The 27,927-nt window shown below is 34.1% G+C and overlaps 1 protein-coding gene across 2 annotated transcripts in view; it reads right to left on the bottom strand.

Moving 5' to 3' along the window:
- Positions 1 to 25,034, bottom strand: part of LOC135218425 (uncharacterized) — a 60,848-nt gene extending 35,814 nt beyond the window's left edge. Inside the window, exons 1-2 of one of the 2 annotated variants that reach the window (XM_064254732.1) lie at positions 24,529 to 25,034; positions 4,045 to 4,260 (exon numbers count right to left, since the gene is read on the bottom strand). In XM_064254732.1, coding sequence (XP_064110802.1) covers positions 4,045 to 4,260; positions 24,529 to 24,557 — 245 coding nt within the window. In that variant the 5' untranslated portion in view covers positions 24,558 to 25,034. Of the gene's footprint in view, positions 1 to 4,044; positions 4,261 to 16,652; positions 17,034 to 24,528 lie in introns of those variants that run through there. The other variant, XM_064254733.1, reaches the window with a different exon arrangement.
- Between the last annotated feature and the right edge of the window lie 2,893 nt (positions 25,035 to 27,927).

Below are 27,927 nucleotides of genomic sequence, written 5' to 3'. Positions count from 1 at the left end.
TACTGTGTATAGTTGCATGTCTAAGGAGTAATGTGATAATTACGATATCGTGAAAGAAACCGTTCTTAGCGCGTACAGGTTAGTACCGGAGGCATACCGTAAGAAATTTAGAAATTTGAGAAAGGATGAAAATACTACGTATGTAGAATACGGTAAGAAGTTAGAAAGGCTGTTTTTTGATTGGTTAACTTCTGCTAAGGTTGAGGATTTTGATAGTTTGAAGAACTTAGTGTTGTTAGAAAACTTCAAAGATAACGTATCCCCTGAGATTAAACTTTATATAGAGGATAGGCGAGAAGTATCTTTTGCAGGAGCAACTAGGCTAGCTGACGAATATAGTCTAACTCATAATTTGAGTGTTAGTAAGAAATGAAATGATCCTTCGTCTGGTAGAGTACAAAGCAGTAAAGGTTTCAGTCCTAGTAACAGCAATGCGAGTAAAAGTGACTATTCCTGTTATACATGCGGAAAACCTGGTCATACGTCTAAGGTTTGTAAGAGTAAAGTGGCATCTAGTGGCTCAGAATTAACTTGTATCCGATGTAATGGGAAAGGGCATTTCGCGAGAAATTGTGCAGTGGAAAAGAAGGACGGTAAGAAAACCAGTGTCTCTAGTTAACCTTTCATCAAGTAGGAATGATGTGATGAGAGAAACTAGGAAAATTTTTGGTGAATTTCTGTCAGAAGGCGTAGTTTCCTCGCTTGGAGGAGTAGATTCGAGAGAAGTAGTCTTGCTTCGAGCTCGACACAGGAGCTGCTGTCTCACTGATTAGGGAAGAGAGTGTGCCGAACAGGGCAGAAATCAATATGGAAGAGAAAGTCATGTTAGGTGGATTTCCTAACACTTGTGTTCTTTGTCCTTGGTTGAAGTTGAATTTAAAAAGTCAAGTAGTGTCAGGAGAAGTGAAACTTGCAGTAGTTGACAGTTTGCCCGTTGAAGGCGTTGACATTATTGTCGGTAATGACTTAGCTTTATCCAAGAATGTGAATCCTGTTGTGAGGAATATTCCAGTGCCTGAAATGGTAGTAACTAGGTTGGGTTTAGATACAGACGTAGACTATGGTCATAATTTGTTCGTGGATTCGAATGAGAGTGAGTTCGTGGATTCGAACATAAGTTCGTGGATTCGAACGTGAGTAAGTTCGTGGATTCAAACAAGAGTGAGTTCGTGGATTCGAACGTGAGTAAGTTCGTGGATTCGAACGTGAATAAGTTCGTGGATTCGAACGTGAGTAAGTTCGTGGATTTGAACGAGTGTGATAGAGGTGGCGAGGTTGATCTTGGCATGAGTGTGGCTGAGAGACCGGACTCTATCGATGTTGACAGTGATAGCCAAACGGAAGGCGTAGCTGTCGAGAGTAACGTAGTAAATGTACCAGTATCTAGTACTAGTTACGGTGATGAATTAGGCTCTAACATTTTGGATAAGGATGAGCTAGTCAAGTTGCAGAGAGAGGATGAGACACTAACCCGAATTTTCGAGTGTGAGCTGGATGATGATCTCGATGATGTGTGTAAGGAAACTTTTTGTTTAAAGGACGAAGTTTTGTGTCGTTAATGTACGTCCTAAGTCAGGTAGTAAAGGGGAAGTCACAGAACAATTAGTGGTTCCTAGGAAGCTTCATGAGCTAGTTTTGAAGTTAGCACATGATGAGCAAGGACATTTGGGAGTAAATAAAACTTTCAAGTGTATTAGTAGTGCGTGCTTTTGGCCTAAAATGAAAAATGATGTAAAGAGGTATGTTTTAAGCTGTCATGAATATCAAATTGCCGGGAAACCGATTCAAGTAATTCCCAGAGTTCCATTGTGGAATAACCCTTCGGTAGGCAAATCTTTTGAGAATGTATTTATAAATATGTTCGGACTTGGACCTTTGCCTATAAGTAAGGGTAGAGATGATTGCATAACTAATCTAGAGTATTATAAAAACAATTTAAGAGATGTTTGGCAGCTAGCGGAGGAGAACGGAAGCGCTTGGCACTTAGCGAAAGAAAACGCGAGAGGAAGTCAAGGGGAAATTAAAGGGAAACATGATCTTAGAGCAAACAAGAGAAGTTTGTGTGTAAGAGATAAAGTTTTAGTACTAGTCTCGAGAGAAAGTCCCTTTTTACCTTATGAGTTTGAAGGTCCTTTTTCAGTGTTAGAGGAGAGGGGAAATATATATCATAGAATTAATGTGAGTAAGAGTAGAGCAAAGGAAATGAATGTAAATTTGCTTCAGAATTGGTAATTGTGTTCCAGAAAGAGAAATTAGTTTTGAGAAAGATGAAAGAGGTGTCTTAGTCTTTCAAAGTTTTGAGCAAAGTTCAGAAAACGGAAAAAGTAAGAGAGAAGGATAATGTTATAGCAGATAGCCTCTGTAGAGTTTTCAGAATGGGTAGCCTAATATAACCGTTTTCTGTTATCGCACAAGTGAGTGTGTGAGTGGAGAAGAGTGTGTTTGACTGGATTAAAGCTTTATGCAGAATTGTTCCCTGCTGTTTAATTCTTGTTTCTCTTTTGAAAAATATAAAATCAGTTGATTTCATTTTTTTTTTCTCTTTTGGGGGGGCGTGTGATGGTAATTGCTTCATAGCAAAGGAAGTTAAAGGAAAAGAAAATGCATTTTCGAGAAGTTCGGCAGCAAGGAGGCTTTCGCACCCGTGTTGGAGGCGCCTTTTTTTCGCGGTTGTTCTGGAATCGTCAGCGTGTTGTGGAGCGCAACACGCGCCAAAGTGTCGCGAGGGATGTAGCGAAATATGATGCAATATTCCGTCGAGAGTCTTCTAAGAAGTTCTAGTAATCTCGGGAGCCTGTGATGTTCGCCATAGGCTCCGCCCCCAGAGTGCCGTATAAATACGACGGTCGTAGCATCAGCAGCAGAGATCATAAAAGAGAGATCACCAGTTAGTCACAGAGAGATATCCTCAGTAAGAGCCACAGATCAGATTATCAGTGAGAGATCAGCAGCACCAGAGATCATCCGAGAGAGATAAGAGAAAAAAGGAACCGACGAAGGATCAGAAGAAAAGTTGCTCGAGAGTTGGTTGGATACTGGTCTAGTCATCTTCAGGAGTGGACGACAGAGTTATCTCGACGTTGCGCAGACTTCAGAGAAGAAAATGTCCTGCTAGAGGTTTTGGGGAGTTCCTGACTTTCAAGTAACGAGAGTAGACTTTATTTTCTGCAATACGGAGTCAAGAGGGTGTGAGCAATCGCCATTCTCCTTTTGAGAAGTCATCGCTTCGAGTCACTAACTCTGCCAGCAAGTATTTGAATTACCTCGCTGTTCCCCCAGTTCATGCAGTGTAAGATTCTGTCTTTTTATGTAAATAGGAGATACCATTCTGCATTTACCTTTGTTAGTAAGCTTGTAAATAAACCTTTGTTGTGTTAGTGTTTTTTTCTATATTCGTATCCCCAGTTTCAACTGTTGGAGTTGAATTTTTCTTCTTTTTTTGTATTTCATATCGAACCTGAAGCGGACCTCTCTCAGAGGCCGTAACATATATTATATATATATATATATATATATATATATATATATATATATATATATATATATATATATATATATATATATATGTGTGTGTGTGTGTGTGTGTGTGTATATATATATATATATTTATTTTTCCTTCATGGCTTATACCTTTATTTATGGATTTATCACGTTCCAAACTTTCGTGATTCAGTTATATATATATATATATATATATATATATATATATATATATATATATATATATATATATATAATATTATATATATATATATACATTTATATCCATGACGTTTTTTATGCAGAAACATTAATCTACAAATGCCATTTATTATCCAGTTCGTAATTCCGAGGCACTATGCAGAAACATTAATCTACAAATGCCATTTATTATCCAGTTCGTAATTCCGAGGCACACCTAGTTGGATATATATATATATATATATATATATGTGTGTGTGTGTGTGTGTGTGTGTGTGTGTTTGTCAAATGTTAATGGAAAGGAAGATGTGCTATGCAAAAAAACTAAACAAAAAAAACACTGTTTTCATGAGAGACCCTTACCTGGTGACAGCCTCGAAGTCATCGAGAAAAAACCCACCACTCTGTGATGTAGGATCCGTCTCAACATGGGCTTCGTAGGACTCGTCGTCTTTGGAATATGCTTGAGGGTATGACTGTTCAGCATACTGACGGGCTTCTGAGCCCGAGTGGAGCAGTTTAGAAGTCGCGTTGGTTCTACGCAGCCACAGGAGACTCCCCAGCAAAAGCCAAACAACCCTGCGATGAGAAAATGAAACTCTTGATCTTTCATAATGACTCATGTCGTTTCCCACTTTAGACTCATGTACAATTTCATTGTTGGGCTTTATGCACGCATACATATATACAATATTACAAGTGACAAAAACATTCATAAGTATACATATTGCAAGTGACAAAAACATTCATAAGTATACATATTCTTTCCACCCTAGGTTTATTTATAATTTCTTTGTGGGCCTTTATACAAACATGTATTCTTACATACATACATACAAATAGTATGTTGACTGCTCATATAGTAAAGTCTCGCCAATAATAGAAACGAAGCTCACATCTGCTACATGACAAAAATCCCAACTTTGATTAAAGGAAAGTTCCTGCTAATGAGTAGTTTCCGGGATGTAGGTATGGGACTATAAAACCTGTATTCAGGGCAAACGCTGAAGGCCAATAGTCGCCCCGATGCACCTGCAGGCCTATGGTGCTCCGGTTGATAACTAGATTTTAGCACACGCTCCGAGTAAGCTGGATGCCTTCTCACGCCTTTTTACCTGTGTAAGAGAATGCCTTGGTTTGATAGCCCTCTGGGTTCAGTGATCCACTGAAATCGACAACTCAGCAAAGTAACAACAGATCAATGGTTGTGGAGTTTATTTGTGAACTTTTTTGTAGAACATAATCTTAAGTCCATTTTGTTGTTGTCATACTGGAACTTTGAATATCGTCATGAACGTACCAAAGGAATTCATATATCCTGTGCAATAAAGAGTCTCATTTTGGCATATAAATGAGAGAGAGAGAGAGAGATTTACCCCATGGATCCATACCTCTTGGGTTGGTGTCTACCTCGTCGAGGCCATCCCTTATGTGAATTCGGATGTCGAGTTACAAAATACAAACGTATATATATATATATATATATATATATATATATATATATATATATATATATATATATATATATATATAGATATATATATATATATATATATATATATATATATATATATATATATATATATATATATATATATATATATATATATATATATATACATATATACACACATATATATATATATAGATATATATATATATATATATATATATATATATATATATGTGTGTGTGTGTGTGTGTATATATATACGTTTATATATGTATATATATGTATATATATATTATATATATATATATATATATATATATATATATATATATATATATATTTCAAGACACAATCTTACAATTTTTTTTTAAATAATTGAAGTATCTCGAGAGACTGGACAAAACGTATTATTAGTCAGTTGATCAGAAAAATATTTAGCGGAGAAGTCTTTCACATCTTGTTTTATTAGCCTGTACTGGCAGCCTCCAGAATTGCAGAATTGCAAAGAGAGAGAGAGAGAGAGAGAGAGCTTACCTTACAGACCTTACATCTTGTTCGGGTTGCCCCAGGTCCCCAGTGTGAGGCACCTCTAAGTCTACTAGAGGGTTTCTACTACATCTTCCGGTATATTTTGCATCTTCCAGTCTTGGATGGTCTGGGATGCAGCTGAGATATTTGTCGAGCTTATTCTTAAATACATCTATGCTCACTCCTGATATATTCCTCAGATGAGCTGGCAATGCATTGAATAGACGCTGCATTATCGATGCTGGTGCGTAGTGGATTAATGTTCTGTGTGCTTTCCTTATTTTTCCTGGTATAGTTTTGGGCACTATTAATCTACCTCTGCTTGCTCTTTCTGATATTTTTAGCTCCATGATGTTTTCGGCAATTTCTTCTATCTGTTTCCATGCCTGAATTATCATGTAGCGTTCTCTTCTCCTTTCTAGACTATATAATTTGAATGATTGTAGTTTTTCCCAGTAGTCAAGGTCCTTAACTTCTTCTATTCTAGCTGTAAAGGACCTTTGTACACTCTCTATTTGTGCAATATCCTTTTGATAGTGTGGGTACCATATCATATTGCAATATTCAAGTGGACTACGGACATATGTTTTATAAAGCATAATCATGTGTTCAGCTTTTCTTGTTTTGAAGTGCCATAACAACATTCCCATTTTTGCTTTACATTTTGCCAATAGAATTGCTATTTGATCATTGCATAACATGTTCCTATTCATCATCACACCAAGGTCTTTAACTGCTTCCTTATTTGTGATTGTCTCATTATTAGGTCCCCTATATGCATATAGCTTTCCTTCTCTGTCTCCATAATTTATTGATTCAAATTTATCAGAGTTAAATACCATCCTATTTACCTCTGCCCAATCATATACTTTGTTAAGGTCTCTTTGTAGCGCCTTCCTATCTTCATCACAAGTAATTTCTCTACTTACTCTTGTGTCATCGGCGAAACTACTCACTACAGAGTCCTTAACATTACTGTCTATGTCTGCAGTCATAATAACAAACAGTATTGCAGCTAACACCGTACCTTGTGGCACACCGGATATTACCTTAGCTTCATCCGATTTCTCATCGTTTGCAATAACTATCTGTTTTCTGTTGTGTAAAAATTCTTTTGAACATCTTCCTACTTTATCCACGATATTGTGTTTTCTAATTTTCTTCGCTAATGTATTATGGTCTACCTTGTCAAAAGCTTTTGCAAAGTCAAGATAAACCATATTTGTTTCATTTCCGCTTTTCATATTTTTGTATATGTTCTCACGGTGGACTAACAGTTGGGTTTGTGTACTTTTTCCGGGTACGAAACCATGTTGTCCTATATTAAACAAATTATTTTTTATTAAATATTTCATATTATTTTTCTTCATTACCCTTTCATACACTTTCATAATATGTGATGTTAGACTCACCGGCCTATAATTACTTGCCTCTAGTCTTGATCCACTTTTGAAAGTAGGGGTAATATATGCTAATTTGTGCTCATCATAAATCTTGCCTGTATCTACACTTTGTCTTAATAATATTGCAAGTGGCTTTGCGATAGAATGAACTACTTTCTTTAACAAAATACCAGGAACACCACCAGGATCTCCAGCAGCTCCATTTTTAATTTCATTAATAGCCTGCACAATGTCAGCTTCATTATCTATGTCAGCTAAATATTCACTATTTTCGTCCCTTACTTCTGTATCATTATCTTCATTATCAATTCTAGGGGTGAATTCTCTCTTATATCATTCTGCCAATATGTTGCATATTTCCTTTTTTTCATTCGTTAATCTCCCTTCAATTCTTAGAGGGCCTATTTCTATTCTTCTTTTTTCATCTTTTTCGCGTACGAGTATAATAGTTTGGGGTTTTGCTTGATATTTACTAGGATTTTTTCTTCCAATTCCTGTTTTTCATTTTCTTTTGATTGTATAATCTTTTGTTCTGCATTTTCTATCTTACTTTTTAGTTCTATAACTTTCCATGCATTTTTTTCTTTTGCAAGACCTTTTTCCACTTTCTGATTTTCTGGAACAAGATCCTTCTGTCTCTTGGTATGCATGACTGATGTTTACTTTTCTTCTTCGGTATATATTTTTCCACTATTTTCTCTAATGTTTTATATAGTATCTCCGTATTTACACTTATGTCATCACTTACGAAAATGTTATCCCAATCTTTGTTTAATTTTTCATTTATTTCTGACCATTTTATATTTTTACTGTAGAATTTGTATTTTCCATATCCTTCCCAATTTTTCATTTCTTGCTTATCTCTGTTTTCACTTGCTTTGGAATGGACTGTTAATTCTATGACATTATGGTCTGAAATACTCACATTATAAACTATTATTTCTTTAACATAATTCACCTCATTCACAAATACTAGGTCTAAATTATTTTCCTTTCTTGTTGGCAGGTGATTTATTTGTTGAATGTTGTTTTCTAGTAGCATATCTAATAGCTTTTCGAATTGCCTCTTATCTTCTGCATTACTATTACTCTCTTTTTTATATGAGAGAGAGAGAGAGAGAGAGAGAGAGAGAGAGAGAGAGAGAGAGAGAGAGAGAGAGAGAAATGTCACCAAATATGTATCACCATATTCTAATTAATAAAAGAATATGCTGAGCGCCACCAAGATGGGGGGGCTTTTCCTCATTAGGATTTATCGCGCGTCATTACTTCCGTGTTCATTTTCCCGTGTGATTTTCTTAGAAAACCAATGAATATGGATTTCGAATAGTCTTTGATGGTTATTAAGTGGGGAATTAGACTTTTCTTCGAAAACTAATTTCGCTAAGAGCCGGTCACTTCCATTCTTTTGTTTTGCTGATTCCAAATATAACGCCTCTGAAAGTAATTGGTCTTTTTGTCGATGAAAGTTTGGAACTAAGTAAGAATGTTACTTAGTTCTTGAAACCTGTAATATTAGATTGCCTTCCTAGGAAGCGTGACAGCAATACTTTTTATGATGTAAGAGGCGACTGTAAAAAAAAAAAAAAAAAAAAACCCTAAGTTGGGAAGCTATCAGATTTGTTTCCATATATACATATATATTATTGGCTAAAGGTTACTTTCCCTAATACGGCTGACTCCAAAACAAAACAACAACGGCTGTTAGTATACATATATATATATCAACTTATGTTGGCAACATTGCTTACATATCACAGACGTGTTGAAAAGAAGTCAAGGAGTGAAAGTGAAGAACGAACCTTTAGGAAATATTGGGTAATCGTATGCAGCACTGGTTAGGACTACCAAAATGTCGTTGGCTTGTATTCAGCCTGTTTGCTGTGCGTATGTGAGAAGTTGCCGGCGTGTTGATGACAAGTCTTACTGTAGTGGGCGTAGCCTGAAATATATATATACCGAACCCTTTCAACTTAGCCATGAACAAATTCCTTCACTTCCTAGATAATAACGCCTATCTAGAACGCCTTTTCACTTTTACACTTCCAGCGCTCTTCTGATACTTCGTTCGTGGTCACTTCTCAACCTTCTTCCCAAAAGTTCAAACTTTTACACACTTTCCACAAACCTAAGTGAACCACCTTAAAAAATTCATCACACTTTGTCGACACATTTGCCACTATAATGCCTTCAGTGTTCAAATGAAGAAGAAATAAAGAAACCCCAAAATTCTTCAGTGGTGAGATTTGAAATCACGCACGATGCGTTGAGGCGAGGTTAATCTAAATTACGAGGCGACGATGAAGATAACAATTGTATTTCGGCTCATACATAATGTATCTGTTATTTAGATGCAATTTGCTATGTCTGGAATAGGCATATACTCACCATCGTAGCAGAGAGCTATAGCGTTTCCTTTCTTAAGTGTATTATATATATATATATATATATATATATATATATATATATTATATATATATATGGGGATACAATCCACAATGAAGTAAAATCCTCTTGTACTTTAAAATATATATTTCTTATACAGGATTAAAGCTATCGACCATCAACTGTACAAGAAATATATATTTTAAACTACAAAAGGATTTTACTTTATTGTGGATTGTATCCCCATTTACTTAGAGGTACGACATAGTACCTGGCTTCTGCATATATATATATATATATATATATATATATATATATATATATAATATATATATTATATATATATATATATATATATATATATATATATATATATATATATATATATATATATATATATGTATGTATGTATATATAACTCGATTTACAAAATCTCTGGCCATCCATCGTATACGGGAGAAACCTGATAAGTGATAAGATCATTACATTTGTAATCAACACGGGCTCTTTTTTTTTTTTTTTTTTTTTTTTTTTGTTTTTTTTTTTTTTTTTAGGATAAAAGAAAGACAGCCACGCATTTGCCAGAATGAGCGATCTCTGTTTATTTTCCCAATTCCTGAAACGAAAAAGACGCCAGGCCTCACAGTTAAGACGATATCAGAGCTTTGTTTTTGATCGTGACATCAGCTCAGAAGTTCTGTTTTGTTTATTATTATTATTATTACTTAAGGTTCTTTGCAGCGTCTCTTCGGTCCCTAGCTCCAACCACCTTCATTCCTTTTGCTGTACCTCCATTCATATTCTCTCTTCCGTCTTGCAATTCACCCTCTCCTAAAACTTGTTTCATTCAGCGAGGTTTTCTTCCTGTTACTCCTCTCAAACCTTTCTGCTCTCAAATTTTCCTTTCAGCGCTGGATAACCTAATAGGTCCCAGTGCTTGGCCTTTGGCCTAAATTCCATATTCCTTTCCATTCCTATTATTATTATTATTATTATTATTATTATTATTACAGGCATTGGTATGTTGCTGTAGTAATCGTTATTTTGGATAACATAGAGAGGTCTCTTTCCTGTCAGTAATATTGTAAGATTTATATAGACAACTGTAGTCTACATGTAGACTAGTGTTCCTTAGAAACCGATTGTTTTTTTTATATATTAAGAAACTCCGCTGCTGTCAGAACTCGCGGTAAAAGAAGCAAACTCAGATTTAATTATCGTGAACTTTCATTATAGCGCTGAACGAATTTGTTTGTTTATTTATCTTTTTTTTTCAAATTTCAGCGATAACCAAAGTAAATCTTTTAAAGATACTAAAACACTCAGTGCGATCATTTTTTTCGCTCATGCGGTTTTTGGTTATCATAAGAAATTTCTCTGGTATAGTCTTCTTATCTAAGTAATAAATTTGTTTCTTAAAATAGAAAACTGCCAGTTCCCACGCTGATGAATTATTCAGCACCAATTAAAATTCCCTTTAAATTAAATTAAGTTCTTCATAAGTATATTAGAATAAACTAAATTCATTTCTGTAAATACCGAATTGTACTTCAGTTAGCACGAACATAAATCACGTTCTCATCACGAGTGAATTATGGGACAGAATTGAAATTAATGGCTGTTTTAACAAGCGTTACTCCCCAGCTCATATATGACGAATAAGAGCTTAATCACGCTTCTTGTATACACAGTGAATCATGCTTTTTATTCCTTGAGAGCAGCAAACGTCAAGTCGGTTGTTGTCAAGGGTTCCACAATACAGTGGTTTCTGCTTCGGCAACGAACATCTGATGATTTCCCTTAGAGTAACGCTGCACATAGTATGTCTTCCATTCCATTCCCCGGGATAAGTACTGTTGATCCTCAGAGATTGGGTTTACAGTAATATTTGTAATTGCGATGACAAGAAAATCCTCGGGAAAAGGTCATTTGAGATATAAGAATTTCAGGGACTAGGATGGAATGATAAAAAAATATATTATCATAATAAATAATACTAATTTCATCTCTAATGGACAGATATTTTATTCGACTCCAGTAGAACAACAGTTAAACGTCGGTTGAATCATTTTAGCATATGGCATAGCAAACACTTTTTGAGGTAGTAATTGCAATAAACATCTCTTTTGTCGACGAAATAATGGAAGGTGACTGAGATAACAGATGAGCAGGATTCCGGGAAATTTTAGGAGCAAAGCGAATTGAATCTTCACCAGTCAACACCCTTCCAAAATTGTGCCTCGTCCTCAGAACGTGATTAAAATTTACATCCTGACAAAGACTGTGGAGATCAGAGACCCCTAACTGTGGCGGTTTTTGAGGTCTAGGTGAAACAAGTAAAAAAAAATGGCCCCCTAGTTTTTTCGGCGCAATCGAGTTGTCTGTACGTTGGTTTCTGTATGATGCTGTATGAGCCGTGGCCCTTAAAACTTAATCACTGCCCGGTGGTGGCCTGTCCTATAAATCCTAGACGCACGATTATGGCTAACTTTAACCTTAAATAAAATTAAAACAACTAAGGCTAGAGGGCTGCAATTTGGTATGTTTGATGATTGGAGGGTGGATGATCGACGTACTAATTTTCGGCCCTCTACCCACAGTAGTTTTCAAGATCTGAGGGTGGACAGAAAAATATGTGTACGGACAGACAAACCGGCACAGTAGTTTTCTTTTACAGAAAGCTAAAAGAAACAAAAGGAGTATAAACAGCAGTGAAAGAAATTTTTCCCAATAAAATACCTTCACTGAATGCCGAAGGACAATAGGGAGTCTTTCCTTGAGGAGGAAATTATTTTGCGAGGAACAAAACAGAGGAAAGTCAAAGGAGTTGTTTAGGGGAACTAACTATACAGAAAAGAATGGAGACTTGGTAGGTCCAAAGAATGAAGACTTGGTAGAAGGACTTGTATCGGATACTGTTGCAAGTAATGAAAATTTTATGATGCTATTTTGCTCCAAACATTTCACACACTTCATAGATTTGTTAAGTGATTAACTTCTCACATTACGTAGAATGACTAAGTGATTAGCCTACTAGTCTGTGAGAAGTAGAGAGAGATTACATTACAGGTAGAAGGATTATATGGTTTCCCGGTGTCAACTTTGATCGTTATCTGCTCCACGTGTGTGCGAATGGTGGACGAACTCGTGTTGTGATCGAACAGAACAGATAGTTATCGAGACCCAGACTTTCTCTGCTGATATTTTTATCGAATTTGGTTTCCAAAATCTACTGTTATGGTTCGATGTTTTTTTTTTTTTTTTTTTTTTTTTTTTTTTTTTTTTTTTTTTTTCTTTTTGATATATATAAATTTAGTAATTCTACCTCCAGAAGGTCCCTTCTGCCTGACTCAATATTTAACGGCTTTCTGCTAATCATGAGGATCCCCTCTATTAGATATATTTTCTTATTACCTTCGCCAAAGAAGGTAATGAGAAAGACAAGAGGAAACACATGAATAAAATAGACCATAAAAAAAGAATTCCAAAAATGGGGATCATCGATTCGAGTCGCATTGGAATAAATATCTGAAGTCCGAGCATTGCGCCACACTTAACATTTCATTATGCTCATGAAAAGCGCCTACGAAACTGGTGTATGCGCGCAAATGTCTGTGCTCCTGTGTGTCTCATACGTTTTCTAAAATAATAAGACTTTTGTGATAGTGCACTTCTTACGTAAGAAATTCACCGTCGCTCTTTGAGATACCCTAACATTAACAGCTGTGCACAGAAGTCTTATACCATTATATTTGTACCGTTTTAGCTTTTCTTGGATGTTCACTTCGTTTTTCTTATTAAATTCTTCGTTCATTTTCCCTTAATTATACGTTTAGCCAAAAGCTTTAAGTGATCTTCATCTTGACAGGGTAGTGGCCTCAATCCTCATTAACGTTTCCACCACAAAGAGAGAGAGAGAGAGAGAGAGAGAGAGAGAGAGAGAGAGAGAGAGAGAGAGAGAGAGAGAGAGATGTAGAGTTCTTCTGTTAACAGAATTAGACTCGAATCAGATTAAAAGAGTTGAGTGTGAGGAGTCGTTGACCTTCTTAATCATTATTTATCAGTTTGAGAGAGATTATCATTTTAGTGCGTAATATATTTCCTCTACTGCCTGGCAAGAGTTACGTCATTACTTCTACATTATCATTATTTTCAATTACCACTATAGACAATAATACATTGAACAGATAAGACATAAAAGCAGCTTTTATAAAAATCTTTTGTTGCTTGTTTAAAAAAAAAAAAAAAACTTTGTGTGTGTGTGTGTGTGTATTTTTAGAGCAGGTTTTTGAATGGTGATCATACGGCTAATTAAAAAGTCTTTTAGGTAGGCGCCTGAAAACTAATTATGAGCAGATGAAGGAAGCGGCTTCTAAGAACCTCATTTATTTTTTTCGGTTAATATATATTCCAAAGGTTTGGATGTGAAGGAGCAATCTGGTCTAGTGGTCTGAAGAAGGAGACCATTAATTCGAAGTATACTGCGAGTCAATAATCTTGGCCCTCGACAAGAGCGACTTTTTCTTGGTCTTTAGAAAATTAAACTGAAGGGAGATTGCTGTTGCTCATTAACGCTTTCACATTTCTTAATTATCTTTGGTGTTGTCGTCTCATATTCATCTCTATAGATCCCGTTCATTTCCGCTGCGCTCCAGGCTATGATAATTAAGCATTCAGATTATTGTTTTCCTCCCACTTGTAACTTGGCCAATAAGATATTTGATAGCATGTGGGCAAGAGGGTATTGATGATACTAGTTTCTATTATTTATGTGGAATATATATATATATATATATATATATATATATATATATATATATATACATTATATATATTATAGTATATATGAATATATATATCATATATATATATATATATATATGTGTGTGTGTGTGTGTGTGTGTGTGTGTGTGTGCGCGCGTGCGTGTGTGTCGTATTTGTGTGGGTAAAAAAATAGATTTGTGTTTATTTATCATGAAACATTGTGTTTGTGATTATCACCATTAATGAATGATGTACCACCTACATTTTGACTCAGTGAACAACAAACTTTTGACTCTCAAAAAAGAAAGGAAAAAATAACTAGGATTAATCGAGTCTTCAATGATGCTTGTATGGTGTATGTTGATGAAGCTAAGTCAATCAGATAGTTATCCCCAGTATGACTTGTACTGCATATCCTTATGTTGGGGCCGAAGTGGTGACTGCATTTACATAGCGTATGCTGTTGGTTTTTCGCTGTTCATGTTAGAGCATCTGTTACTGAATTAATCATTACTTAGTGTTCCGGGCTGTCTATGACAGTTTCCTCGAACGAGACTTGGGTAGTGATAAAATCATTTTTAGGCAAATAATCGGAATCATATGCAAGTATTCCGTTAGCAAATGCCCGAGATGTTTACTAGTATTGCACAAGACCCGTTTTTTTATTTTTTTATTTATTTATTTATTTTATTTTTTTGGCCATGCCCCTAGGTTGGGTTAGGTTAGGTTAGTTCAAAGAATATGGAATATATATCCCGTTACCAAAATATATTTAGATCGTTTCGTAAACTGTTACCAAGGTTATGAGATATATGGAATGGGAAGAATAAGATTACGAATAGAGATAGATGAATGATAATAAAATGTAATGAAGGTGAAAGAGGTAGTGACTAAGAGGTGTAAAGTCATTTCCCAATAACCTGAAATAAAACCTTCACACTGAATCCAGAATTGAACGCTTCGTGATAGAGTCTAGAGATATATGAGAGTAAAGAGAAATGGTGAAGAAATGAGTGTAAACTCTGATGCTGTGATGAATGGGAGCATTTAAAAATGATCCCTAAGTAGCCTTCCGGCCAGAGAGAGGTAGACTAGTTCATTAGAATGGGATCATTATTCAAAGTAAGAATATTTATTTGTTGTAATGTTTAATGAGATTCCGCAGTGAGAGAGTGCAGTCGTATTTTAAGCAGTGTATTTGTTTACAGTAAGTGTGTATGATTACTTTCGAGATTAAATTTTGTTCGAAAGGAAGTTTGTGTAATGATCTGTGTTTTTATATCTCAAAGAATAGTCAGGAATCTGTAATCGTAAGTTCTTGTCGTTAAGCAGGTTAGGGTTGACCGAAAAGATTAACAGTCTCTCAAACATAGGTTCCATTGGTTGGTATCTTAAAGCATATTCACATATATACATAATAAATCACTTGACATGCGTCCACCCTAAACCGCCACCCCACCCCCCCCCCCACCCCCCGCCAACTCTCTCTCTCCTCTCTCTCTCTCTCTCGTCTCTCTCTCTCTCTCGTCTCTCTCTCTCTCTCTCTCCAAATGCTGATTAGTAAATAATTAAACTATTCACAATTTAGACCACTTTATGAGGGCCGAGATAATGCCATCAGTGCACCTTATGTGGTGAACTGTAGGTATTTCTAAGGATTGTCTATTTGCAGCGTCTCTTCGGCTCCTAGCTACTGTCACTTTTTAGCCTCCATCTTACCTCCATTTCACTTTCATTTTATCAGTCTTGCTGTCCAGCCACTCCAACTCCCTCTTTTAACTTTCTAAAGCATGAAAAATTATTGTTTTCCCTTACTAACTACATAGTTCAACTTATATCATTGATATTTTTTTTCTCCTTTGACTTTGAAACTGAATATTTCACCCAAATTACCACTTTCTTATTTGGAGCATCGCCTTCCTTTCTGCAGAATCTAACATATTAGATCGAACGATATATTATTTGAAATCCAGATCTTGATACAAATTAGCTTAACTTAAATTTCAGGAGGCGATTTTGTTCTCGGATTTGAAACGTGATTATAGCATCTCGAATATAGAAATAACAAACCTGTGATAGAAAGCATACCTAGTTAATTTTCTAACCACATCGTAAAATCAGCTTCACCAACAACAAGACTTTCATCTGTTTAATTAGTACGTTATAAAATCTTTTAGGTCAATCTGAACTGTATAAGACAATAACTTTTAATTACAGAGCTTTTTCATACTTAGATGCATTTGTATACTTGTTCGAAAGTCTTTTCCCCGAGAAGAATCCTTAAGAAAAAAACGTGCTACATGACTGTTATATTCAGCATCCGCCCGCAGGAGTAATAAATGAAGCTCCTGTTTAAAATATTCCTAACTTCCTAGGTCATGGTGTGACGTCATACTTCTACACAAGAACCTCATCAAGGCCAAGTCGTTCTTACTTACAATGTACCGTTCACCTCCATGTTACTCGCGCAGTCTTGCTGTGTGTCACTCCATCTATCCTGAATTTCGAGGGTCTTCTCTCCAGTTCACTCGAACCAGTTAGATTATGCAGTCTGTTCATTAATTCGTCCATTCATTTTCTTCAGGATTAAAGTCACATCTCAGTTATTTCTCCTCTCTATGCACTTTGAGTATTCCTTAATTCAAAATCTCCATTTCTTGAAAATAAAAATATCCACAATGTTTCAGTTTCCGAGACAAATGACGACTGCAACGCTTTTGAAGTCGAGTTACCACGGAAGCATTCCAAGAAAAATGCTCTGCTGTCACTTGAAGTGTCACTGTCACGGCGAATCTCCCTTATGATGGCCAGGTGCCTTGCCTGCATCCTCATCCGGGTGTCTGCGTCGTGCGAATATATTCCTCACATCAGATGCAAAGTCAGTGGAATGAGATTCAAGTCCTCGGTCTGACGCGCCGCCAGAAAATGTGGTATTAATTCGCTTGGTTCAATTGTGCCTTGGTCATTGTGCTTCGCATCCCAATCCTTATAATTTTAGAGCAAAACCTTGGAGTGTTATTAACACAGCATGAAACTGAGAGAGAGAGAGAGAGAGAGAGAGAGAGAGAGAGAGAGAGAAATATCTTAGACGTTGCATGACATCAATATTGGAAGAAGTATTCAAGACTGCACCACGAATTTATTTTACTCTGAGAGAAAACTTGACACCACATGCTAGGCTGTTGATATAATAATTATTTTTGGAAAGTTTGTTCGTTATTTATATAAAACCACTTCTTGAGAATGTCTCCACCAAACAATAACTCTTGACTTATTGCTACTTTTAGGAAAATTTGTAATTAAATTTCTAGCAAATAAGCAAGGTCCTGGTAATTATTTTTTAAAAGTCCAAAACTATGTTTAAGAAACATGTAACAAAGACTGAATTAGAATGCAAGATGCTTTTAAAGCAAGTAACAAACACTGAATGCATAAACATAAGTGTATAATGGACGCAGGCTTGGATGTGCAATAAATTACTGGTTTGAATCATGAAATTTTTATATATATATATAATAGAATATATATAATGATATATTATATATATATATATTTATATATAGATAATACTAGATCCTATATACACATATGAAGATAAATATATATATATATATATATATATATATATATAAAAATATATATATATTATATATATATATATATATATATATATATATATATATATAGTATATATATATATTATATATATATATATATATATATATATATATATATGATATATATCATATACCGATATTATATATAATATAATATATATATATAATATATATGAATATATATATATATATATTATATATAAATATAGATAATATATATATATATATTATATATATATATATATATAATATTTATCTATATATATATATATATATTTATATATATATATATATATTTTATATATATATATATATATATATATATATATAATATATATATATATATATATATATATATATATATATACATATATATATATAATTAATCCTCCCCCCCCCCCCAAACAACATAATTTTTATATATATACCCGAAACCTTTTAGGTTCCAAACCAAAGTATACGCGTTTTATGATGAATTTCTTTATCTGTTGCATATGAATATAACAATTATATAACATGATTTCACTTTCGTTGAACGGTCAGTATTTTATAACCAAGCTCTAATCTCCTAAAACCAGGATAGACATTCTTGCCGATATTTCTTTATTTATATTTGAATACATTTATTGAAATCGAATTTTAAAATTGCAGATCTTACGTTTGTATCTCTGTATGGCGTACGCGTCTGGTACGTGTGCAGTTTCTCGCGTCTTAAAAGCGACATTTCGTAAAATTAGTACACCAACAACAGGAAGAGAAGTCTTGCCCAACACCATATCAATGAATGACTTTTAAAACGTTCATAATTGAGGCTTGGCAATCGAAAACACCGCGCACCAAATTTTCATAGAAGGACACTAAAGATGAGTAGGCGAAGCAATAGGGAGTGAGAGCGGGAGGAGGAGAAGGAGTAGGAGGTACATTCCATGCCCCTCCCCCCTCTTACTCTTTTCCTTTGTCCCTCGCCTTTCTTCGTTATGCGTCCTCTTTCCTTTCCCCCTCTTCATCTTTACTTATCCCCTCTTTGCTCTCCCTTTTAGTTGTTCCTCATCCTCTTTTGGACTCTTTCTCTCTCCGTGACTGCCCCCTCCTCCTCCCTTTCCTTGACCCCTCCCTTCTTCTCCCTTCTAGTTCCTTTCTCTCCTCCTCTTTCTTTGACTGCCAATCCTCTTGTCCTTTGCATTTACAATGTTCAAGCAGTAACATACCCTTGAGAATAAAGTACTATTATATATATATATATATATATATATATATATATATATATAATAAGATATATATATATATATATACATATATATATAAATGTGTGTGTATATAATATATACTTATATATATGTATTTTATATGTATGTTTATTTACTTGTTTATATTTATTTATAAATACTTAAAAACAAAATTTAATACAAGTTTTTAAGCACAAGATACAGCAGTTTCATCGGATGATTTTATGCTAAATGCAAAAAAGAAAAAAAATTTACATATTTAAATAAACAGATGGACAGATAGGTAGACAAGTAGACACAGTTGCAACGACGAAGAAACTTCACACTGAGGCTAGATTCGAACCCACGAACGTAAGTTTTTAGAGAGGATACGCAGGGCCCGTGTGCGTCGTTTTGTATGTTACCACTGAATGTGAAAGCTTCTTTGTTTCCTTCCGCATAAATGAGCTCTTATTTATAGTTATTAGTAAGGCAGAAAATGAGCGAACAAGTCAAGAAGTTGATAGGTCATTGTTTCTATTAGAGCTACAAATATACGTGGCAAAATTGACCAGCGTATAAGATATATAGCTGAGTGATTAAAGGCGCTTCACTGTACGTCCTGGTTTCTTGGTTCCTAGGTTCGCGCCCGGGAGCCGACGAAGTTGTTATCAATTACAAATTCCCCTTCAGTTAACATATATGAAAAATATTAATTCTGAGGTAGAGCGAATTAGATATTAAAGGATATCTGTAGCTTAATGCATATACATGAATCACGGTGATGTGATCAGACATATATATATATATATATATATATATATATATATATATATATATATATATATATATATAGATATATATATATATATATATATATATATATATTATATATATATATATATATATATTGTGTGCATGAGTATTTGTGAGTGTTCATGTGCATTAGAGCTTACGGTGTCTCAAGTTGCTGTCAAGTGAAGTGGGGATTAACAAGAGAAGTCTGAACAAGCGCATTCGTTTTCTCACTTGACTCTGAAGAGGTGTCAGAACGCTAGAGAGCCCGATGACAAATAAATGCGCTTGAGTGCGTAAATGTGTGTTTGCATGTATGCGTTACTTTTTTTTTTTTTATAAATGGATGGCATTTGCATTACAGAAACTGGTTGGCCGCAGCAGGAATTTGCTTTTATTCTAAACAAAGGCAAATGGCGAGAGACAGGCAGATAGGAAAATAAAGACAGAACGAGAGGGAAAGCAACACATTAACACTAGGTCTTGTTACGGGTATTTTCGTCTTCTGACTAAGCTTTGTGTTTATGTTCGCTTGTGAAATTCATATCAAAATACAAGGATAGATATAGAAAGACGGGAGAATAGATTTATATGTACACGCAAAAACATAAAACATGGACACACACGCTCATATAGTATTATATATATAATATATATATATTATATTATATTAATATACAATATATATATAATAAATATATATATATATTATTATATAAATATACATATATATTAATATATTTTATATATATATATATATATATATGTAGTGTTGTATGTATAGTATGTATGTATGTATGTAGTATTTATGTATGTAAATATTAGGGAAAGAGAGAGAGAGAGATAACTGGTTGTGTAAGATGAGGTACCAAGTTCTTATCATAATTAGAAAAATACCCTTTTCATTGCATATCCTAGTTTATGTCAAAAGAACACCCTGTGCAGGTGTAAAACGGGGAAGAGAGAGAGAGAGAGAGAGAGAGAGAGAGAGAGAGAGAGCAGAGAGAGAGAGAACCATTTTCAGAACTCGCAATATTAGAATAGGCGCCAAGACCTATTTATAGGCTGGGAGAAATGCGGCGTTAAAAGATTTCCAATACTAGCAACAACAACAAAAATCTGAAACGAAACTTCTTTATTCTGTGCGGAAAAGGTTTTTTAAATTCCGCCCTCTTTCCACTTCAAAAAAAAAAAAAAAAAAAAAAAAAAAAAAAAAAAAAAAAAAAAAACAGGCTTATGTTGAACGATGAAGTAGCTCTACTCAGGATCTATATACTAATTCTGGTGCCTCACTTTTATGCGAGAAGTCTTTTTAAGTTCTACATTCTACACCCATGACTTGCACTACAGTCTTGTAAATCGTGTTTTAGATGTGTTCGTGTTTGCCAGTTTTTTTTAAATTAACTGATTTGTATCTCTTTCGCCAATTACCTCAACATTTGGTATATGAATTAAATCCGAATAATTTGGTATTCTGAAGAATTTAGCATTTGATTTTGTTTAAGGGTGGTGGTAATGTAAGACTAAATGTTTTCCAATCTTTGAAAAAATATAATAATTGCAAAATATTGATTTATTTCACTATTTCATTTCCTCATATATAGCCATAAGGTATAAAACAATGCATAAGGATATTGAAATGTTAATGAAATTAAGTGTAAATTTTATACATTAAATGACGGTAAAACCTCTCTTTTGGCTTCCTTCGTCTCTGGCTGAATAGTGTTTCCTTGCAATATTTTCTGGTTTTCTTCAGTTCATTAGCCAACAGCTCAGTGGACCTTTAGTGTAATTTTTTTTTTCACGTATAAACATTTTTAACAAGGAAGCCAATCTGTTATATGAAGTAAATATTCTATAGCCTCCTTGTCCGGCTTGAAGTGAGAACTTTTTCATCTGCACTGTTGATACAAATTTTTTATTCATTAATAGTATCGAATAAATGAAAGTCAACAGTATGTAGTAAATAACCGAATTGTTGTTTTCTTTTGATGATCGCTTTGGCAACTTCTTTTTCATCTTATTCGTAATCAGTGTTATTCCTTTCCTTTATTGCTTTATATCATTCTTAACTATTCAGATGAATGTTACCAGTTTTTTATTTATAGTCGACAAAGGTAAGAAATTCATCTTGAAAGGCAGATATAACCCTAAAGTAATTCCGTTGGTAACAAGCTTATACTCTGTTTTTTTCCATCTGTCCATCCGCCTGTGGTGTTTTTGTATGGTAACACTGCGTCCTGGGCTTTAAATAGTTACGCTATGTGTAAGTTTTAGGTAAATAAAAGGATATCTGGGTGTACATTTGCAACTGAAAAGTGTTTTAATATTTACTGTATGCGAATTACACCGTTAATATTCGAAATAGGATATTGTTATTATTGTTGAATGTAAGCTGAATGTAACTATCTAAAGCCCGGGACGCAGTGTTACCATACAAAAACACCACAGGCGGATGGACAGATGAAAAAAAACCGAGTATAGTTACCATTCCATAACCTCCCCAGTATTTCCCTTTAAATCATTCCTTCGAGGAGTTTGTTGGGGTGGTCCATTCTGTCACGTCTGCCACCGTGCCCATGCCCGAAAAAATGAAAAGGAAGGTACCTGGAAACAATGCGAATGGGAAAGTCTAACGCAATACTTGAGAATTACGTAGAAGGCCTGTGATAAAACAATTACTTTAAAAGACTCTGAAATATTGCGCTTAGGCATTCTGGTAAACAAATGCTTGTTCACGTGAAAGTGTGTTTGTGTGTGTGTATGTGTATGTTTCTCTTTGTGCTTATATATGTGTGTGGCGGCCTTGTGTACTTAGGACCTCTGATATATTCCTGATTTCGTGTATATCCTTGTGTATTCTCCAGAGCTTAATTCTGGCATTTGCCCGCTCATGTGAATGTAAGCTGATACGTGTGTGATAGCGAATATATCCTGATGTAAGAGTGAATGCAGACCGTCGATAAATTAAGGTGCTGTATTCATAGCTAAAAAGTTAATAAAAACAATTTTTGCTAATAAATAAATTGGTCTTTTTCCGAAGAACACGTGAATAAACAATCCAACGCAATTTCCAAATAACTTGGTACGAGCGCCTCAAGTAATTGCTTCTATTTAGTCTTTGACTCCGTCATGTTAAAGAAACTGATCCCTCTGGTCCCCCAGAGAGAGCTTAATAACCACGAAAACACCACAGTGTCTCTATCCTACCCGACCGAAGCTAATCGTAATTGCTCTACCCAAGACAAAACACTGGTGGACGCGCGACGCTGAGATGTCCCAGGGATTAGCCTAGCAAAATTTTCCCAGTGCTTCAAAGTTACGAAAGCAAAGAGGTCACACGCACTTTGCTTGCATATACCCTTACTTTTGTGCCTTTTATATATATATATATATATATATATATATATATATATATATATTATATATATATATATATATATATAATATATATTACTTGTATATATACATATATATATATATATATATATATATATATATATATATATATATATATATATATATATACATATATATATATTTGTGTGATTGTATTTCCTCAAAGGTCCCGTGGATGGGGAATATGACTATTTCGCTTGAAAATTTTGTGGACGTCTTTTTAATATTCATGTAATATATATATATATATATATATATATATATATATATTAATATATATATATATATATATACACACATGCATGTATGTATATATATATGTATGTATATATATTTGTATGTGTTTCTACGTACTTAGCAGCTACTTTCGGGTGTGGATATAAGCGTAAATATATTTGTGTGATTGTATTTCCTCAAAGGTCCCGTGGATGGCGAGAATATGACTATTCGGTTTGAAATTTTGTGACGTCTTTAATATTCATGTAATATATATATTTATATATATATATATATATATATATATATATATATATATATATATATAGACAATGTGTAATTATAAACAGCCGCAGTATCCTCTTAAAATTTCTCAAATTGTGGCTATTTTTGGTTACAATTACATTTGATTTTTGGTATGATTATATATATATATATATATATATATATATATATATATATATATATATATATGATAGTATATATATATATTATATATATGCATGTGTGTGCGCGTTTATTTCCATCGTTTCTGGATGATGATGATAATAATAACAATTATTATTATTGTTATTTATCCACCAAACACTTCTGTCACTTCACAGAGAGGTTGGCGCTAGAACGGAAGAGCCTCCTAGTTCCAAGGAAGTTTTTAGGGACAATGCGGCCAGCCTCTTGCACTTGCATTGATCCCATTTAACTCTAATCCACACTCGCAACTGGATCGTGATAGGTTGCAAGCCGAGGTAAAATCACGGTCCTTGCAAACCGTAGATAAAGAATCGATCGATTTGCTGTTGTTGGCCTTAAATGATGAAGCATCACATTTTCAGAAATCGGCCCCAATAACTGAACGTAATGGAAAAAAGAATAAATTATTTATAAAATACAACATAAAGTATTTTGTTACTTCCGCGTCAGAGGGAGACAAAACGTACTTGATGATAACACGCGGAAATCAGTGAAACAATGAAATTCCGTGGTAAATAATTTTTTTAATTGCTATTAAAATCATTTTCACTTAATATGTTCCTTAAAATAACATAAAGATAAAAGTCACGTTTAACTGAGCATCTACTTACAAATTCATTCCGGTCGACGGTGTCCGCATGTTCAACAAAATTCACGATAAGTTTGGCAGGAATCACAAAGGCCCGGTATTGTTTTTGGGTAGAGAACCATAAATCCTTGGTTTTTCGTATCACTTCAATGTTTTTCTTCCATCAAACACCGTTAACTAACGTAATATCAGATTAAACGAACGTACTGTTTTCCAGTTAGAAATTGTGATACAAGCGACAATTGACACTCTCACAACCACACACTCGCGCGCAACTATGACCTCGAACAGACAAGAATTACAGGCACTTTGTCTAGGTGCCGTCTCCTTCTTCTTACGGTTTCTTTTCAAGAAGGCAGGGCATCTGGAGATCCTCGCTGATACCCGTGCAATAGCCAAGAAGGTAGGCTTTTGTGCGATGAATTGGGGGCTGTTTCAAATTATTTCAAGTGAATATGGCCCTTTTTATTGAAAATGTATTACGCTTATTATCGAAACAAAAACAAAACAAAAAGATGAGAGTTTCCACTGAGGCTTTCCCTTTGTCCTGAAGAGCCCCTTATCGTACGCCTGGCAGCTATTGCAAGCGTTATCGGGAAGATGGGTAAAAGGATAGTGGATCCCCAAAACAGAGGTACCTTTGTGCGGTCTCTCTCTCTCTCTCTCTCTCCTCTCTCTCTCTCTCTCTTCTCTCTCTCTCTCTCTCTCTCTCCGGAGCCTTTATTGCCTCTTGATGGATGCCCTGTTTACAAACACGTCCTTAGTCCCATGACACGATTTGTTTTACCCTTGAATCCCCAACAGCCTTCCCCATATCCTCCGAAACCTTGGGTCTTGTGAGAGTCGACCGGGAGGGCTGATATAACTTGGCATGGTTAGCATGGTTCAGAGTACGGGGGGCTGGCGCCGATCAATTGAAGGACCCGGTAGTCTCAATTGGTTCGTTGAGATAGAGTATCCTTGAAAACCTCCAGCGTATAAATTATGTATTTATAGCTGGGAATCTTAACTTGGACGCTATTGATAGCGATATTTCGTGCACACTTTCACAGCTTATGCACTAGGTGGGCTTTAACTGTTGGTGGTACTCGCGGTATGCATTGCTTTCTGCATTGAAGGAAGGCGTTGGATTTTACGCTTATTTTCTTTCGCGGATTTTATTCTGAATCTTCTTAGCCTGCATAACCTTTGGTGTCCGGGTATAATGGAGACAATAGTCAACAGAAATAACTAAAATAAGAAACTCACTTTTACGAAATTTTTGTGAAATTAAATATTGAAAACTCTAGAATAAACAACTGCCTTCAAAAATTAAGTTACTCCTGGAATAAGTATAAAAACGTTAAATTTCTTCGCGGAAAAAGCCAATAAAACCAAGTTATTGTATTCCCTGAAAGTGTAAACAAGACCAGGTTATTTACTCTCAGAGAATGTCAACAAAAACCAACCAATTTCTTCCTACACCATGTAAAAACTATTAATTGTTTTCCCCAGAAAACTATATATAATAGTATATATATATATTATATATATATATATATATATATATATATATATATACACATATATATATATAAAGTTAGTTTATGTCCCAGACAAAATGTCAGCATTATTTTAAATTCTCATCAGAAAATATCAACTGAATCAAAGATATTTATATGCCAGAAAATGTTAACAAATCAATTTTATTTTCATCGCCGAAAATGTAATGTACATACATATATATTCTTATATTATATATTATATATATATATATATATATATATATATATTATATATATAGCTATTATATATATATATATATATATAATTTATTTTATAGACAATTTGGCAAAACCAAGTTACTTTTATCCCGGTAAAAGTCTAAAACTCATTTAGATTTCTTCCCAGTTAATGTCAACAAATCAGATTATTTACTTCTTGTAAAATATCGAAAAAGTTAAATTCATTTTGTGCCACAAAATGTCAAGAGAATATAGTTATTTCCAGCCCGGAAAAAAGTTATATTCGTCCCAGAAAATGGCTAAAAAATAAAATTATTTTTATTCCCAAAAACCGACAAGAAAATCATTATTTTCTTCCTAGAAAATATCAACAAAATGAAGTTATTTTATTAAAAAATTTCAAAATATTGTTAAAAAATGTTAAGAAAATTATTTCCGCCCCCGAAAATATTAACAAAATAGACTTATCTTTATTTGCCATAAACTTTCAATAAAACAGTTGTTTCATCTCAGAAAACGTCTAGATCAAGTTATTTTATTTTAAAAAATCAATAACGTGTTATTATCGTCCATGAACATGCCAACGTAATGAAGTTATTGTATTTCCCATAAAATTTGCAGACGTAATAGCTATAGCCTTCCAAGAAATATGCAGCAAATTTAAGTTATTTTGTTAGCAAAGAATGTCAACAGAATAGTTATTTTTTCCCGAAATGCCAACAAAATAAAACTATTTACATCCCTCTAAACCGTCAACAAAATAGTTATTTTCTTCTCAGAAAATGTCGACAAAATAGAATGATTTTTGTTCCCCAATAACCGGCAAAAAATTTTTTATATCCCCCCCCCCCCCCAAAAAAAAAAAGGTTATTTTATTCCCAGAAAATGTCAACAAAATAAAAAAAAAATTTCCCAATAATCGGCAAAAATAATTATTCCCAAAAACAGACAAAAAAAGTAATTTTCTTCTCTGAAAATGTCAATAAAATAAAAAAAATTTTGTTCCCAATAACCTCACAATATTTTCTTATTCCCAAAAACCGACAAAAAAAAAAAAAGTTATTTTCTCCCCTGAAAATGTGATCAAAATCAAATTATTTTAGTCCACAAATATGCCAACAAAATAGTTATTTATGTCCCATAAATATCAATAAAATCAATTTATTTTTATTCTCCAGTATCGTTATCAAAATAGTTACTTTCTTTACAGAAAATGTAAAAAAATAATAATAAAATTATTCTATTCCAAAAAAAATTCAACAAAGCAAGATTATTTATACTTCCCAAAACCGTCACTAAAACAGTTATTATCCTCCATTAAAAATGTCAAGAAAATAGTTAGTGTTCTCAGTAAAAAGAAAAAAAAATGGAGGCGAAGAAGGACTATAGCATCACTTCTCCGGGGAATCATATCCGATGGAATAACAGGAAGGGACGAGTACTCATCGTACCATCTTCAACCATCCACTTATGCCCAAGGTTATCCGGGAGTTATCTTTTCGTAGCCTTGTTCACGTTCATTTTCAATTACTAAAACATCGGTATGCTCTCTCGGTTGTGTAGTTATATATATATATATATATAATATATATATATATATATTATATATATATATATATTATATATATATATTATATATATATATATATATGTGTGTGTGTGTGTGTGTGTGTGTGTGTGTGTGTGTGTGTGCATGC

This window comes from Macrobrachium nipponense, chromosome 9, assembly GCF_015104395.2.
Source record: "Macrobrachium nipponense isolate FS-2020 chromosome 9, ASM1510439v2, whole genome shotgun sequence".
Lineage (NCBI taxonomy): Eukaryota > Metazoa > Arthropoda > Malacostraca > Decapoda > Palaemonidae > Macrobrachium > Macrobrachium nipponense.
Note: the sequence above shows the minus strand (reverse complement) of the source record. Positions and strands in the feature narration are given on the sequence as shown.